Source organism: Nannobrachium achirus, assembly GCF_963921795.1.
Source record: "Nannobrachium achirus genome assembly, chromosome: 7".
NCBI lineage: Eukaryota > Metazoa > Chordata > Actinopteri > Myctophiformes > Myctophidae > Nannobrachium > Nannobrachium achirus.
Window position 1 is genome coordinate 53,918,461 of NC_137816.1, and position 14,142 is coordinate 53,932,602.

General features: G+C 42.2%; 1 protein-coding gene across 1 annotated transcript in view; it reads right to left on the reverse strand.

Annotated features, from left to right (window-relative positions):
• Nucleotides 1-454: 454 nt before the first annotated feature.
• Nucleotides 455-14,142, reverse strand: part of ift74 (intraflagellar transport 74) — a gene marked incomplete at its 5' end in the record, with an annotated part of 44,628 nt that continues 30,940 nt past the window's right edge. Inside the window, 10 exons of the mRNA XM_080730321.1 lie at nucleotides 455-843; nucleotides 1,977-2,037; nucleotides 3,153-3,278; nucleotides 5,826-5,989; nucleotides 8,199-8,325; nucleotides 9,130-9,227; nucleotides 10,027-10,080; nucleotides 11,493-11,569; nucleotides 12,512-12,552; nucleotides 13,922-14,065. Coding sequence (XP_080586447.1) covers nucleotides 728-843; nucleotides 1,977-2,037; nucleotides 3,153-3,278; nucleotides 5,826-5,989; nucleotides 8,199-8,325; nucleotides 9,130-9,227; nucleotides 10,027-10,080; nucleotides 11,493-11,569; nucleotides 12,512-12,552; nucleotides 13,922-14,065 — 1,008 coding nt within the window. The 3' untranslated portion in view covers nucleotides 455-727. The remainder of the gene's footprint in view (nucleotides 844-1,976; nucleotides 2,038-3,152; nucleotides 3,279-5,825; nucleotides 5,990-8,198; nucleotides 8,326-9,129; nucleotides 9,228-10,026; nucleotides 10,081-11,492; nucleotides 11,570-12,511; nucleotides 12,553-13,921; nucleotides 14,066-14,142) is intronic.

Below are 14,142 nucleotides of genomic sequence, written 5' to 3' on the forward strand. Positions count from 1 at the left end.
GAGAAGGAGTCATTGTAGGTTTGGAGACACAACAGGAAAATTGAGGAGACAGTGCAAAGCTGAGAAGGGGTGCAGGGTAGGCGAGACAGACAGCAGGAAAGTTGAGAAGGAGACGATGTAGGAGAGACAGACAGTAGCAAAGCTGAGAGGGACACAGAGGAGGAGAGGCAGCCAGCGGGAAAGCTGCAAGGTGGACAGTGATAGGACAGAGAGACAGGAGGAAAGATGGGACCAAATGGACCCTTGCGGGGTCTGACAATGCAGATTAGGGTCCCTGAGATAACCCAGTGTTTCCCTGTCTCATATTCAAATTCAAACAAACGTTGGCACTGATATTATCTGCCAATGCATTTGCCTATATAGTGTATGTATGCTGTATAACATAGCAAACAAAGTTTTGAAATATTTATTTTTATATAAACATACTCATATTTCAGGACCTCAGACCCAACACTCTACCAACGAGACTGCACAATGCAGGCTCTCAATTATAGAGGGGTTTTAGACAAAGTTCAGGTCTGTCAAATGAATGGATGATCCGTGTGAAAAGAATGGATGATAATTAAATAACCTTTAAACAAAAAAACAACTTCAGTACTAAATAAAATGTGAAATAACAATCCTGACTTACAACAGAAAATTCTAAAACCATAGTAGTGCTTCTGAGAAGTAAATGCACTGTATATTGTGAATTAATAATATGAATTGGTTATATGCGTGTGTGTGTTCAGCTGGTCTTGTTGTTGAGGGCGTCTATAATGTTCTTGTTGTGTTCAACAAGCAGCTCCTTGACATTCTTGGCCACAGAGGCGTAGTCGCTCTCCTGCTCTTTGGATGCTATGACTGATGGCATTTGTTAAGGATATCTCATTTTCAGAACCAAGGGGTTTTTCACTTGAAATATGAACACAAACTGGCCAAAGAAGGTGCCATTGTGCAATGGTTGTTCCCCAGCATGTGATAATATACCATAGAAATTATGGATCTGCTATTTTTGAAAAAAAAGTCTTTGAATACAGTATATCTTTTTAAAAGTGAACATTTGTAACTCAAATATTTGCTTCTGGGTGGTCCCTAACCTGACTGCGCCAGATGGTGGCAGCAGTGCGTATGCCTGCATACTGCTCTGCTTTTACCATCTGGGATTACTCGGGGAGAGTTGATAACGCTCGTAAAGTCCCGGGCCGGACGAAACAGCGGCAGCTATGGGCGGGCTCTGAGCGGCTCTGAGCCAATAGAGTCTGATTGCAAACCAGGTGGAAACCCAGGAGGCGGATTCTGGGTGTAACGTCATGCAGACAGGCCAGTATGAGTGGTTGGAGTTGGCACTCCCAGACTGTGATAGAGACAGCCCCATCCAATCACCTGCTAAAGAATTTGAAAAAATGGCCCGCCCCTTACATCGGTTCTGCCCGAGCAAGCCCAGATGGTAAAAGCAGAGCGGTATGCAGGCATACGCACTGCTGCCACCATCTGGCGCAGTGAGGTTAGGTGGTCCCTGGAACAACACATTTTTTAGATGGGGGTCCGTGGCCAAATACATGTAATTTTGGGGGTCCTTGACATGAAAAGGTTTGAGAACCGCTGATTTAGAAGGATTTAGAAGACATTTATAGAATCGGGTCAAAAATATTCAAAGACTGTTCAGGATTTTTCAAAAACAGCAGATCTACAAGCTCGCAGCTCGGCACTCGGTGGCCGTGCTGTGAGCTTGTACATCTGCTATTTTTTAATAGTTAAAGCATAACATATTTTTTCCATTCTTCCTGACTGACATTATTTTTGCCATTTTGATTCACTGCTGAACCGACGCTCGAACCGAATCAGTCAGAATAGAAAACAGAGTGCATTGAAAGGGTATTGCATCACCGTGGATTAGTTTTATGAACAACATGTGTACTGAAACATGCTACGACCTCACTGCACTCTTTCGGTGGCTTTTCTTAGTTCAAGCAGCTAAAACAGAGAAAGGATACACTCCTTCATGACAAAGTTGTTCTGTTCCAAGTGCTGCCACTTCCTCTCCAGGTTAGCAAGCTATACACACAAAGACAGAAACAAAACACCCATTAACAAGCTATGGAAAACTCATTCTTTTTTTTTTTGTTGCTTCTGTTGGAAGAAAGAGGTTCCGGTCTGTAAAGAGTGTTTTTGTTTTGTCAACCAGATGAGTCATCTGGTGATGACCTACAGATAGTTTGCGTCTATGGTATGGCTTGAAAAAGGCATGCCATAACTTTTTAAAACATTCAGAGTATGTGTCATTTGGTGTGCATTATGGAAGTAAAGTCTGCTGTGAAAACAAATGCAAATGCTTGCAATGGATTCAGAATCATTAAAAACACCTAGTTAGACCCTTCACATCCTACTTAAAGCAGATTTTTTTGGGAGTCTTTTTCCTTTATAGTATAGTGTACAGTAACTTCAGTAAGTGAATGAGACCCAAACTAAAATGCACGATAGCACCCATAAAACTACCACTGGTGCAAGGCTATCACATATTTATGTTCTAGACATGTATACAATGACAAAAATCACTATGAGAATTATTGAGCGCATATTTGGGGTTCTGGCTCACCGTCTAATATGCATACTACTCACTCTCTCATGTCCAACTGGAGAATCAGTTAATGCCTGTTAGGGTTCATGCTTTTTACAGTGTCAGTCATTTAAGACCATGTCCACATCCTAATCCTAATGTCAATACATTTAGAAAACATTACCACATTGACTGCCCCAACCCGAGATTCCCATAGGCAAAAAAGGTGAAAAGTACTAATTTTATCCAAAGAGTAAGAAAACAATATAATATGCTTTTCTCCAAACACAAACGTAACTCAATATCATAAACGACATCGAAGATCTAAGATTTTCCAAAACAAAAAATAACCCAGGGGTCAAGACTTTTTTCAGTGCTCAACACTGTCGGACGATGGATTATAAATCATTAAAGATGGGGGGTGAGGCCTTCTGACTCAGAGGCTTTCAGCTTTTAGGAAGAAGCCAAAAGTACACAGGGAAGGCACATTTGCACAAAGAACGACACCCGGTGGTCTATTAGAGTTAGGTTAACTCCATAGACACATACAAAACAGAAAAAGTACAAAACTATGGCACCCCCTCTTTAAGCATAAGATGCATGAAGTACTGACCTGTGCGTGGGTCTCGTTTTCCTGCAGCTGCCCCTTCAGCACGTCATGCTGCTGTGTCATGTCCTGTAACAGTGTTCTGAGAGAATCTCGACGTTGACTCAAGGAGACTCGATCCTCCTGAAGTCTCTGTTGAGACAACAGAACTGTGTTAGAGCCGAATCATAGCAGCTTTATTTTCTGAATAAAGAACTTGTCTCTGTGACGGGGTTAATTTTGACAGCAAATTCTGATTCAGTCTTAGTCTTTTGAATAACACAGCATTTGGTTTTAGTCTTACAATTTGTAATTTAGCCAACACTCTTAATCCAGAGCGATTTACAATAAGGAAGGTAATACGTCAATACATCAACATCAATACCTCAAATGCATAGAAATAGTAATCTAATAAAAACGTAGGTACGGGTAGCAACCAGGAGCCAGTGGAGGGGGCGGAGAAGGGGGGATAATCTTAGTATTTTAGTCTAATTGTGACCGTAGGTCACAGTTAAGTATGTAAACCGGCACATCCTGTCAGTAGGTCCATAACACCTCCTATAGCTGACCTCAATGCCTATGGCTGACCTGCCCATATATGGAGGCTGACCTGCCCAGATATAAAGTTCCCTGATGTCATCCTGCCCATATATGGAGTTCCCTGATGTCATGGACCTCCATATATGGAGCTGACCAACACTGACATCATCAACTCTACATCACCCGGCTACGGCTGACTTATTGTGACATCACCAGGATGACTCCCATATCTGTGAATGCCAATATATATATACACCACACTAACAAAGTCCATATATGGCCAAGACCGCTTTTCTCCCTTAGGCGTCTTACTGGTCTAAATGCAGTGTTCATTTTGACAGCAAAGACTCATAGTCTTAGTCATTTGAATAATGCACCATTTAGTCTTAGTCTTCTGAATACTGAAATTGTTTAGTCTCAGTTTAGTCTTAGTCAAGACTCGAGAGCACACTGATACAGGAAGAGATTTCTGAGTCTAATTATTCAGAAAACCCCAGACCACAGAAAATCCACTGAGTGTTCAAAGTTCAGTTTTGTTGGGTGTAATTGAGGTCAGGAGACCTTTAACATAGATGAGAACAGCATTTACAAAGCAATCACTTAAAATATTTAATTTTCATTTAAATAACTTTTCTACACTTATTATTATTATTTGAATGTATACATTATTTGTATGTGTGTGTGTGTGTGTGTGTGTGTGTGTGTGTGTGTGTGTGTGTGTGCGTGCGTGCGTGCGTGCGTGCGTGCGTGCGATAGGACCGAATGGCAACAGGAATGAATGAATGTAAAAGGAAGGAATGCGTCCAGAACGGCCCCTGGTGCAGCGTTTAAAGTATGGCGCTCCTGTGTTTTAAGGGATGTTTGGTTTGAAATTTCCTGCTCTGCAACTTTTGCTTGAAAGTTTCCTGCCCGCAGTGTGGGAAAGGTTACCCAGGCCAAGACACTCACTGACAAGTCAAGATCATACATTTTCTACACATCATGAATGAAAATGAGATCATGAATGAACCGACACTGAACAAGTTGCATACATTAAACAAACGCACACGCAAGCGCGCGCGCTCCCCCCCCCCCCCCCCCCCCCCCCACCACACACACACACACACAGACACACACAAGGCTGTCACGATTATGACATTTTACCTGGCGATTAATTGTCACTCAAATTATTGCGATAAACAATTGAATTGTGTTTTTGGCTTGTAGGCTTTGAAGTTGCACATGGCAGATATGACACATGACCTATATATACAAAGAAATTACTGACATATTTGACAACTTTATACTTTAAAAAGAACATAAAAAGAGTGATGTGACGCGTTGTGAGCTTGTAGATCGGCTATTTCCACTATTTTTGAAAATGTTTAAAAATATATGAAAATCATTCAACATGGAAACGAGTATGACAATTACGACATTATAATTACAAAATTATAATAATTGCAATTATGAAGAATAATTGCGATTAGACGATTATGTAATAATTGTGACAGGCCTCCACACACACACACACACCGCCTGAGCAAGTCATCTGCTGGGTGAAGCTGAACCTGACCTTCTCCCCGTAGAACTAACTAGAACTGCGATCTGTTGAGGTGCCAACTTGCCCCTTGTGCACAAGTAGGCCATTGTGTGCCCCAGCAGAGCGCGCCATGAGGTGCGCTTACCACTGGCAGCACCACTGCCGATGCCAGTGACATCACTAACTGGCATCGCCAGGAATGCTGGTCCCTCATTGGCTGTTAATGATGACGTTGCCAGAAATGCTGCTCCCCCACTGGGCTACAGGCTTAAACACACACAGCTACCTACCTACCTACCTACTACATGTACATTACCTACCTACCTACCTACAGTACCAACATACATACATACGCAGCCGAACGCAGTACTAGCACGATCTGCTGGCACAAGTAATGATAAAATGACAAAACCAAGACAATCGTTTTGCCATAAGGTGAAGACTCCTGGTAACCACCAGGGTACTTGTGTACTCTAGTTAGTTATTTACTTACTTACTGATGTTTATGCCGGCTGCCATGTAGGACAGGAACAAAGCAACACATTTCCACTCCCGTCTGTTCTGGGCCAGTGTCTTGTGTACAGATACTGTAAATGCAATCACCATGCATGCAGAGAACCCCACTGGCCCACACTAACCTTTTTCTTTTCGTCCGCCACGTTCCTCAGGCCGGCCAGGTCTCTGTACGTCTGCAGGCCGCTGGTCATGGTGTCCATCTGCGTCTTCAGAGAGTCCAGCTGGCTCACCATCTTGGTCTCCAGCTGCTCCACCTTCTGAAGGTCCTGCAGCAGACGGTGGTACTCTGGGAGAAGAGAAACAACATCAGGTCACCTCATCCGTTATTGCCCAAATATGGAGATCCAGCTGCAGCTGCAGTCTTGGCCAACACATTGTAATCAGTTCATCCTCAAGCCTATAGTCCAGTCAAGTGGATATCTGTTCAAAAATGTGGAGAAATATTCCCTCCCGGCGTTCCTGAGAGAACACATTCACAAGGTTGGGACGTACAGAACATACAGTAAACACAGCAATGCCACAGCACGTCCACAAGCAGGAACGTGCAGAGAATGTTAGAGAGGCAGGGGCTGAAATTTTTAAAAGGGCCTTTCGGTGAAAATATCGAAAATAGCAGACTTCCAAGCTCATAACGTGTCCGCAATTTTCGGTGCTTGATACCACACCGAACTAAGTATAATCAAGTCAATACTGGAGATGTGGCGTACGGCATGGATTTCTACAGTCACAGAGAGGGACATTCTTTCAACATAATTATGCTGCATTCAAGTTCAGGAGAAGGCAATTCTCTTGAATGCTGCCTTCAGTTATGGCATGGAAAGGTGGCACTTTCATTTCTTTCACCATAGTAAAAACTGCATTCACGGTCTGGAGAGGGCACTTTTTACATACAGATAAAAGTGCAGGGGCTCAAGCCCCCTTTGATGTCTATGTGTGCACATGCCTGGGCCGTACTGTACTGTGAGCACTGGACAGAGACACTAGTTTCCTAACACTAAACAAACACAGTGGTATCTGGGCTACTTATCGATGTTCTGAAGCATGTTCCACTTCTGAAGACGAGACCTGAGCCGACTTGCCATTGTTCTGCACCTGCTGCTGCTGCATGCTGCAGCCAACGCACGTTCCGGTAGCGTTAGACAGATTGCTGCTAGCAGGTTCTTTTGACTACTGGCGGTGTGTGTGTGTGTGTGTGTGTGTGTGTGTGTGTGTGTGTGTGTGTGTGTGTGTGTGTGTGTGTGTGTGTGTGTGTGTGTGTGTGTATGTTTGCACACTTGTGCTTGTGTCTGCATAGGAAAAGGAAGTGGACGGGTTCCTCTTGATAGGGTTCAGGCAGTAAGTAGGGCTGCCAGGCGAACCGTAGGTCAGACAGTCAGTCCATCAGCCAGGCAGTGAGACACAGCAGCTGGGGACGCTTCTTCATACAAAGGGCCCCATCAGCACATCTCTGCCTCGACTCCTCATTTGACCTAAAGATTCAAGGTCCCCTTTGACAGCAGTAGCTGAGAAACAAGTCAGCAGCTCCTGCACCAAATCTTTTATATGCGTGTACAGTATAGTACTATAGCGTCACTGTCTGGCCAAAACCTCTTAACTCCTCATTTTTTAGTTTTTTGATTTTTTTTTGGCATAAATCAGGGCTATTGAACACCCTTTCCATCTGAGTGTTGGTTAAAATAATATTGAACCAATGGAAAGTAGTAAAAAGTGCTTGGGAAAAAACCTCCTAACTCCACTTGAGCTCATTTTCGAGGTAGGTTTCAGCCTGACAGCAGAGATAGAGATTTGGACTTTGGAGCATTACTAACCCTTGTAGTCTGTGGTTATGTACCAGGCTTGTGGACAATTTTTTTTTTATGGCCACAAGCCTATTATCGGCAGAGGAGAGGAGAGGAGAGGAGAGGAGAGGAGAGGAGAGGAGAGGAGAGGAGAGGAGAGGAGAGGATTGTTGTTGGAAGGGGTAAAAAGTGGATCAGAGCCAAACCAAAGTGTATAAAAGTTGAATCTCTCACAGTTAACTGCAGAAATCAGCAGCACAGAGTGGAGGACAGGGAAAGTAGGGCTGTCACGATTATGACATTTTACATGACGAAATCGTCACTCAAATAATTGCGATTAATGATTTAATTGTGTTTTTGTCATTGACAAAGAAATTACTGACAACTTTATAATAAAAAAAAAAAAAAAAAAAAAAAACGTTTGGTAGTGGCTAAGTGGAAATAGCCGATCTACAAGCTCACAACGTATTGTTTGTTGCTTAATTCAGTGGATACAAATCCCTTCCTCAACACCAACTTGCTGGCACTGTAATAATGGCTGCAGTTATATATTTTTTCCCTTCCTATTTTTGTTTGTTTGTGTGTATCATTTGTGATTTGAGTATGTGGTCATGTGCGTGTGTGTGTGTGTGTGTGTGTGTGTGTGTGTGTGTGTGTGTGTGTGTGTGTGTGTGTGTGTGTGTGCGTGCGTGCGTGCGTGCGTGTGTGTGCACTAACCAGATGTCAGTCCTTGAGCGGTGCTTTGTGATTTGGCCATTTCAGTTTCCTTAAAGCTCAGGTCCTCTTGCATGCTCCTCAGCTCACTGGCTGTCACGGTGTCTATTTGGCGCATGCGTGTCATGTTCTACACACACACACGCACATACACACACACACACACACACACACACACACACACACGTAAACACACACGTAAACATATGGCTCTAAACATAAGACGTCAATGATACATTTTATCGGTTCTATGGGAAGAACCCACACTTTCTCTTGGCCCCACATAGCAAAAGTATTTCAATTGGAAGACACTCTATGGTAAAGAAGAACAACCACAAAACTTGAATTGAATACACATGTCATTCCATGGTGGTCCGTTATTATTAGCACCACCAGATATCAGCTTTACGGTCGCCACTGCTATGTGGATGAGACAAATGAACCTCCCGGGTCCTCAATGGGCCTGGTGGTGTACAAGATACACTACACCAGGGGTCTTCAACGTTTTCAGGGCAAGGACCCCTTAGTTGAGAGAGATGAAGCAGGGACCCCCACAACCTTTTCATAGATTCCTTATAGTTTCATCGTTTGACAGCACAATCATCAGTGTATTTTGGATTCATGTCAGTGTGTTTTCAGATATTTAACCACTTGAACCGTCAATACTTAATTAACTTGACCTTTCACTCTGTACTTAGTCTGCTCCTTTTCTCCTCTACACCAAACCTCTTTGCCTAAAATATCCAATTGTGAGCTTGTAGCTCACCTATTTTTGGCTAAAGTTGTCAGAATATGGACGCTAGGGTTCAAGTGGTTAATATAAAAAAGGCGAAAAAAGGATTCTACCACCCAAAGATTTGGAGGACCCCCTGTAGTAACTCTGAGGACCCCCTAATGGTCCAGGACCCCCTGTTGAATCAATCAATCCTCTTACTCTGCTTAGGTGCTCCAGAAGGGCCACTATGTTGGCCTGAGCCTCCCTGGCCTTCTCCTGCTCCTGGGTTCGGCTCTCTTCATACGACTCCAGGAAACCTGCACACGGACCCAGAGATACACAGATGAAGAGAGACGAGCGGCAGGGAAACAAACAGGGGAAAGACGAGCGTGCGGATGGGCCGGATAAGAGACACAGTTGACAGAGGAGCAGACAGTCAGACGGAGCAAGGCAACCAGAATGCAAACATTCCTTTGTTTTAGTAGAGGTCTCCTATAGATCTGGTCTGATCAAATTCCATGGCCATTGTACTGTATAACTTAGCATAAACAATATGCATAAACCCTTTACTGACATGCAACGATGGATTGTATCAAAATAGTCCTTGAGCAAGATACTGGACCACTATGTGTTCGCACTACGTATTTTAAACATACAGTACAGCAGGGTTCCCCAATTAGTTTTCCCCAAGGGCCGACAACATTGCAGAAGTGACAAAACTAGTGAAAACAGCAGATCTACAAGCACACAACGCCTCGCGATGCGAGGTGTTGTGTGCTTGTAGATCGGCTGTTTTCACTATACTTTAGTACATTTTTTAGACGATAGATACAAAACAAACGGTTTTGGACATACAAGGTTTCCACCCGACAACGGCGATATACTAGTGTTGTTGCTGTTCTTATACCACCATTATTACTGTGGTCGGTGGGGGCCAGACAGTAGCCTCCCGCGGGCCGCAAATAGCCCACGGGCCGCCTTTTGGGGAACCCTGCAGTAAAGTATCATTTCAGAAATGTTGCAGATGTTGTTGTTGTTGTTTTTTTTGCCAACTTCAGCTTTTCTAGTATCAAAGGAAGGATGAAACAAAAGATTAAATAAAAATAAAGATGTTACTGTCAATGTCCTGTTCTCTCTTCTTCAGCTCCTTGTACTTTTGGTTGCGCTCCCCTGTAAGACAAAAACACACTGTGAGCTTGTATATCTGTTATTTTGTAATAGCCAACGCTAAAATCTAAGATGACAGAAGCTTTCCCAGTTTTAGTGGGTTAAAAAGGAGGCAAAAAAACAACACGGATGCCCGGTGCCTGCAAAATAATGGTATTCACACACAGCACATGTTTTTTTTAGGGACAGTTTAGCAGCAATGGAAGGTTTTCGTCAACGTTAACAGCCATTTGCTTACCATCTGGTTACCAACATGAAGATGGGAGATAAGCATGCGTGGAGGAGAGAAAAATACATGAGAATGTTGTATAAAAGTGAGTTAAAAGGGGACAGGGACAATTACATAATATCGAGTCAATGATTGGGGACAATATAATGATATACTGTATGAGAATAGGATAGGATGAGATGGGAGAGAAGTACGGTACAATCATGTGTTAATTTAACACATACAATGAACTATCTTTTTATTTTATTTTGATGTGTCCTGACCACCATGCTACTGTGTTTAAGGACACACACTCAGTGTTTGCTAGTATAGACGCTGCAGATAAGGCAAAATGAGAGTGCGAGAAAAATGCAAAAAGTGAAAGAGAAATGTTCAAGTTATCTTGGAAGACGTGTCATTGACACTCATAAATGTGAAGTGTAACAGGTCAGTCAGTTACGTATAATATAACGTCACAGTGTGCCAAAGGCATACCAGCAACATGCTGAGTGTTTTAAGGATACACACTGAACAAAAAGGTGCTGCTGGTTCACTTCATGCTTCATGCAAAGAAACATAAACCGATGATTAACCCATTTAGGCCTAGAATTATTGAATGCTTTAACCAGTGAAAAATAGCAGATATACAAGCTCACAGCGCGGCACTCGGTGCCGCGCTGCGAGCTTGTAGATCTGCTATTTTTGAAAAAGTATTTTCAAAGCGAACGTTTGTAACTCAAATTTTGCTTATGGGGGGTCCCTGGAACTAGATATTTTGAAATGGGGGTCCGTGGCCAGATAAATATCATTTTGGGGGTCCTTCACATGAAAGGGTTTGAGCACCACTGACATAGTAGTCTCTCAAGAACAGACTAACTGAGCTCCAGTTAAGTGAAAAGGACCTTTTCTTTGACGATGGCTGGCCAGATTGCTGACAATAGAAACATAGTTTTTTTTCCAAAAATCTTAGAAGGATTCAAAAGACACTTGTAGAATCGTGTCAAAATTCTAATTTTCACGATTTTTCAAAAATAGCAGATCTACAAGCTCGCAGCGCGGCACTCGGTGCCGCGCTGTGAGCTTGTATATCTGCTATTTTTTTAATATTTAAAGCATAAAATATTGCGTCAGGACACACACACAGACAGACAGACAGACAGACAGACAGACAGACAGACAGACAGACAGACAGACAGACAGACAGTACCATGGGACTCTTCCACATCCTCCAGTCGTCTGATCTCTTCGTTCATTTGACTGATCCTTTCTCTGGTCTCTTTCAACCTGTATAAAAATGTTAAAACCGTATGTCATTAAAGAGTCATGAAATGCAAAATCACCTTTTCTATAAATATACATTATATCAATGAGTCACTTGTGATAGGGAGCAAATTTGATATGGTTCAATTTGCCCATAGGCTTGTGGATTCAGAGCTTTCTGCTGTCTCTGTAGCTATTTCTGTGTTCTTCCAGTTTCTGTGTAGAAAAGAAATATTTTTATCTAATTAATATTAACGTTTATTTTATATATACAACTGCAGATAACCACTCCTACATTTTAGAAACCACTCCTACATTTTAGATTTCTTTTCATATTCTGAATTCTGATAAAACAAATAAAGTGGCAGGGTTTCTCGCTCCTTTAAACAAAAGAGTGTAAATCAGATTAGCTAAAATGATTTATGATGTCACCTTGGGAATGGCGTTATAAGCCAATCAAATTCATTTATTGCATTTAATCAATGGACAATGCAACACTGGCATGATGGACAGTGAAACCCAGAACCTACGAGCAAGCAATCTGTACTGCTGCCTTCTGGAGACCCTGCTTTGAATCAGACTGTCCCATACCAGTGTTTTCCCACTGGAGGGCGCCAGAAATCACAATGAATGAGCATTGCTTTCCATCCACTTTGAAATCCTATTTTGGTCATGTCAAAAAATGGCAATTGTATTTGTCTTTTACTTATTAAGAAAATAGCCAAAAATAATAATAAATGCATATTTACAAGCTCATAACATGTAGTTATTGAAACACGGTGTGAGCTTGTAGATCAGTTCAAATATGGGAGGCCTTAGAGATGAGGAAAAACTACAAGTATGTTGTGTTTGGTTCTACCTCCAGTAAGGGTATCTCAAATCTGTGGGCTATTGTCACTAGCCTTTGGGGCCATTGCCACTAGCCTATAACCAGTATTCAGTTACTGGATCATATCAAATACTCACTGCCGCTCCATACTGGCTATCTCCTGATTGTCATCTTTGACCTGGACAACAAAACAGAACAAAGTTATGATTATTTTTTGGAGAAAATGCTTCTTTTCAAACTCAAGACAATGCTTATAAAAAAAAGTACATTTTAGAATGATTGAGTCAATTTAGTCTTGATTTTGCAATATTATTATGCTATTTCTTTACATGGACTATCCTCACTGAGTTTGTTACACCCACAACTAGTTACCATGTATTATAAGATGTGTTATTTATAATAACTTCTGTTGGGTACTGAGGCTTGGGCATTCCCTTATTATTGATCTAGTTCAGTGGTTCTCAAAATAATCATATTTTAACTGGGGACCCCCCACCCTGACGAGCACGTATAGCACGGTTATATTGTGAAAATATTAGATCTACATGCTCACAACGCCTCACCCTTAAATTGTCACTTTAGAAATGTGCATAAACCCTCTATACACTTAAAGGGATATTCCACTTTCAACAGGGAGCAGTGGTAGGGCCTCTCTCCACATACAAACCCATTGTAACTTCAAACTCCATTTTAACCATGATAGATTCATTAAAAACACCCATTATTTTTTCTGGAGACTCATTTTACCTTCCTAATACGTGAGCAGGCCGTGTTTTTTCGATAACTTTTTTCATTTATTTTTAATAATCGAAAAAACACGGCCTGCTCACATATTAGGAGGGTAGTATGAGTCACCAGAAAAAATAATGTGTGTTTTTAATGAATCTATCATGGTTAAAATGAAGTTTGAAGTTACAATGGGTGTGTGTGGGGAGAGGCCCTGGGCCTGGAGGGCCTGGTAACATTTACATCAAATATCTAAATATTCAATCAAGCTAATTAAAAACTGTTCAGGGTGTTCATAAAAGCCTGATTAGATGATAACATTACCAAAAGTTTTTTTGAAAGTGAAATACCCCTTTAATCTTTATGCTGGTTTGTGACAAAACAATGTTGGTCTCCATAGACTTCCATGTAATTCATAGTGCACGGATCATGCACGCCCATGCCTAGATCATGCACCACGTGTGTGCACGCTGTTCACAGTTTTCAAACAAGAAAATCCGCTTGGAAACCCGTTCAGGCATTCATGAGATAGCAGCCATTATGTTTTCTTCAAATGTAAACAAACATGGCTGCCATGTTTGAAAGATGGGGTTGGTATGGGGGTTAAATATGCAATTTCGCGATCGCGATCATGCCTAATACATTTTTTGAGCTCCAAAAAAAAAGTAAAAAAAAAAAAACAAAAAAAGAAACTACTACCTATACAAACTCGGGAAACTCAGGGTTGGCACAGGTAGGGTACCTATACAAACTCGGGAAACTCAGGGGTTGGCAACAAAAGTGTTAAAACCATTTGAGAACCATTGGTTGTTGAGACTGGCCTGTTTCAACAGCTTCTTCCTCTCCTCCTCGGGGGAGCCCAGGTTCTTGTCCTCGGCCACCATGGCGTCTCGTCTCAGCTGCAGGTCGGACAGCGCCTCGTGGAGACGCACCGCCTCCTGTTTGATCTGCGAGTGCTGCAGCTCCTGTGAGGGAGGGAGAGAACGGTCGGTGTGCACGTGTCAGTCTATTCTGGAACGCGTTATTACTTCAACCATTATTT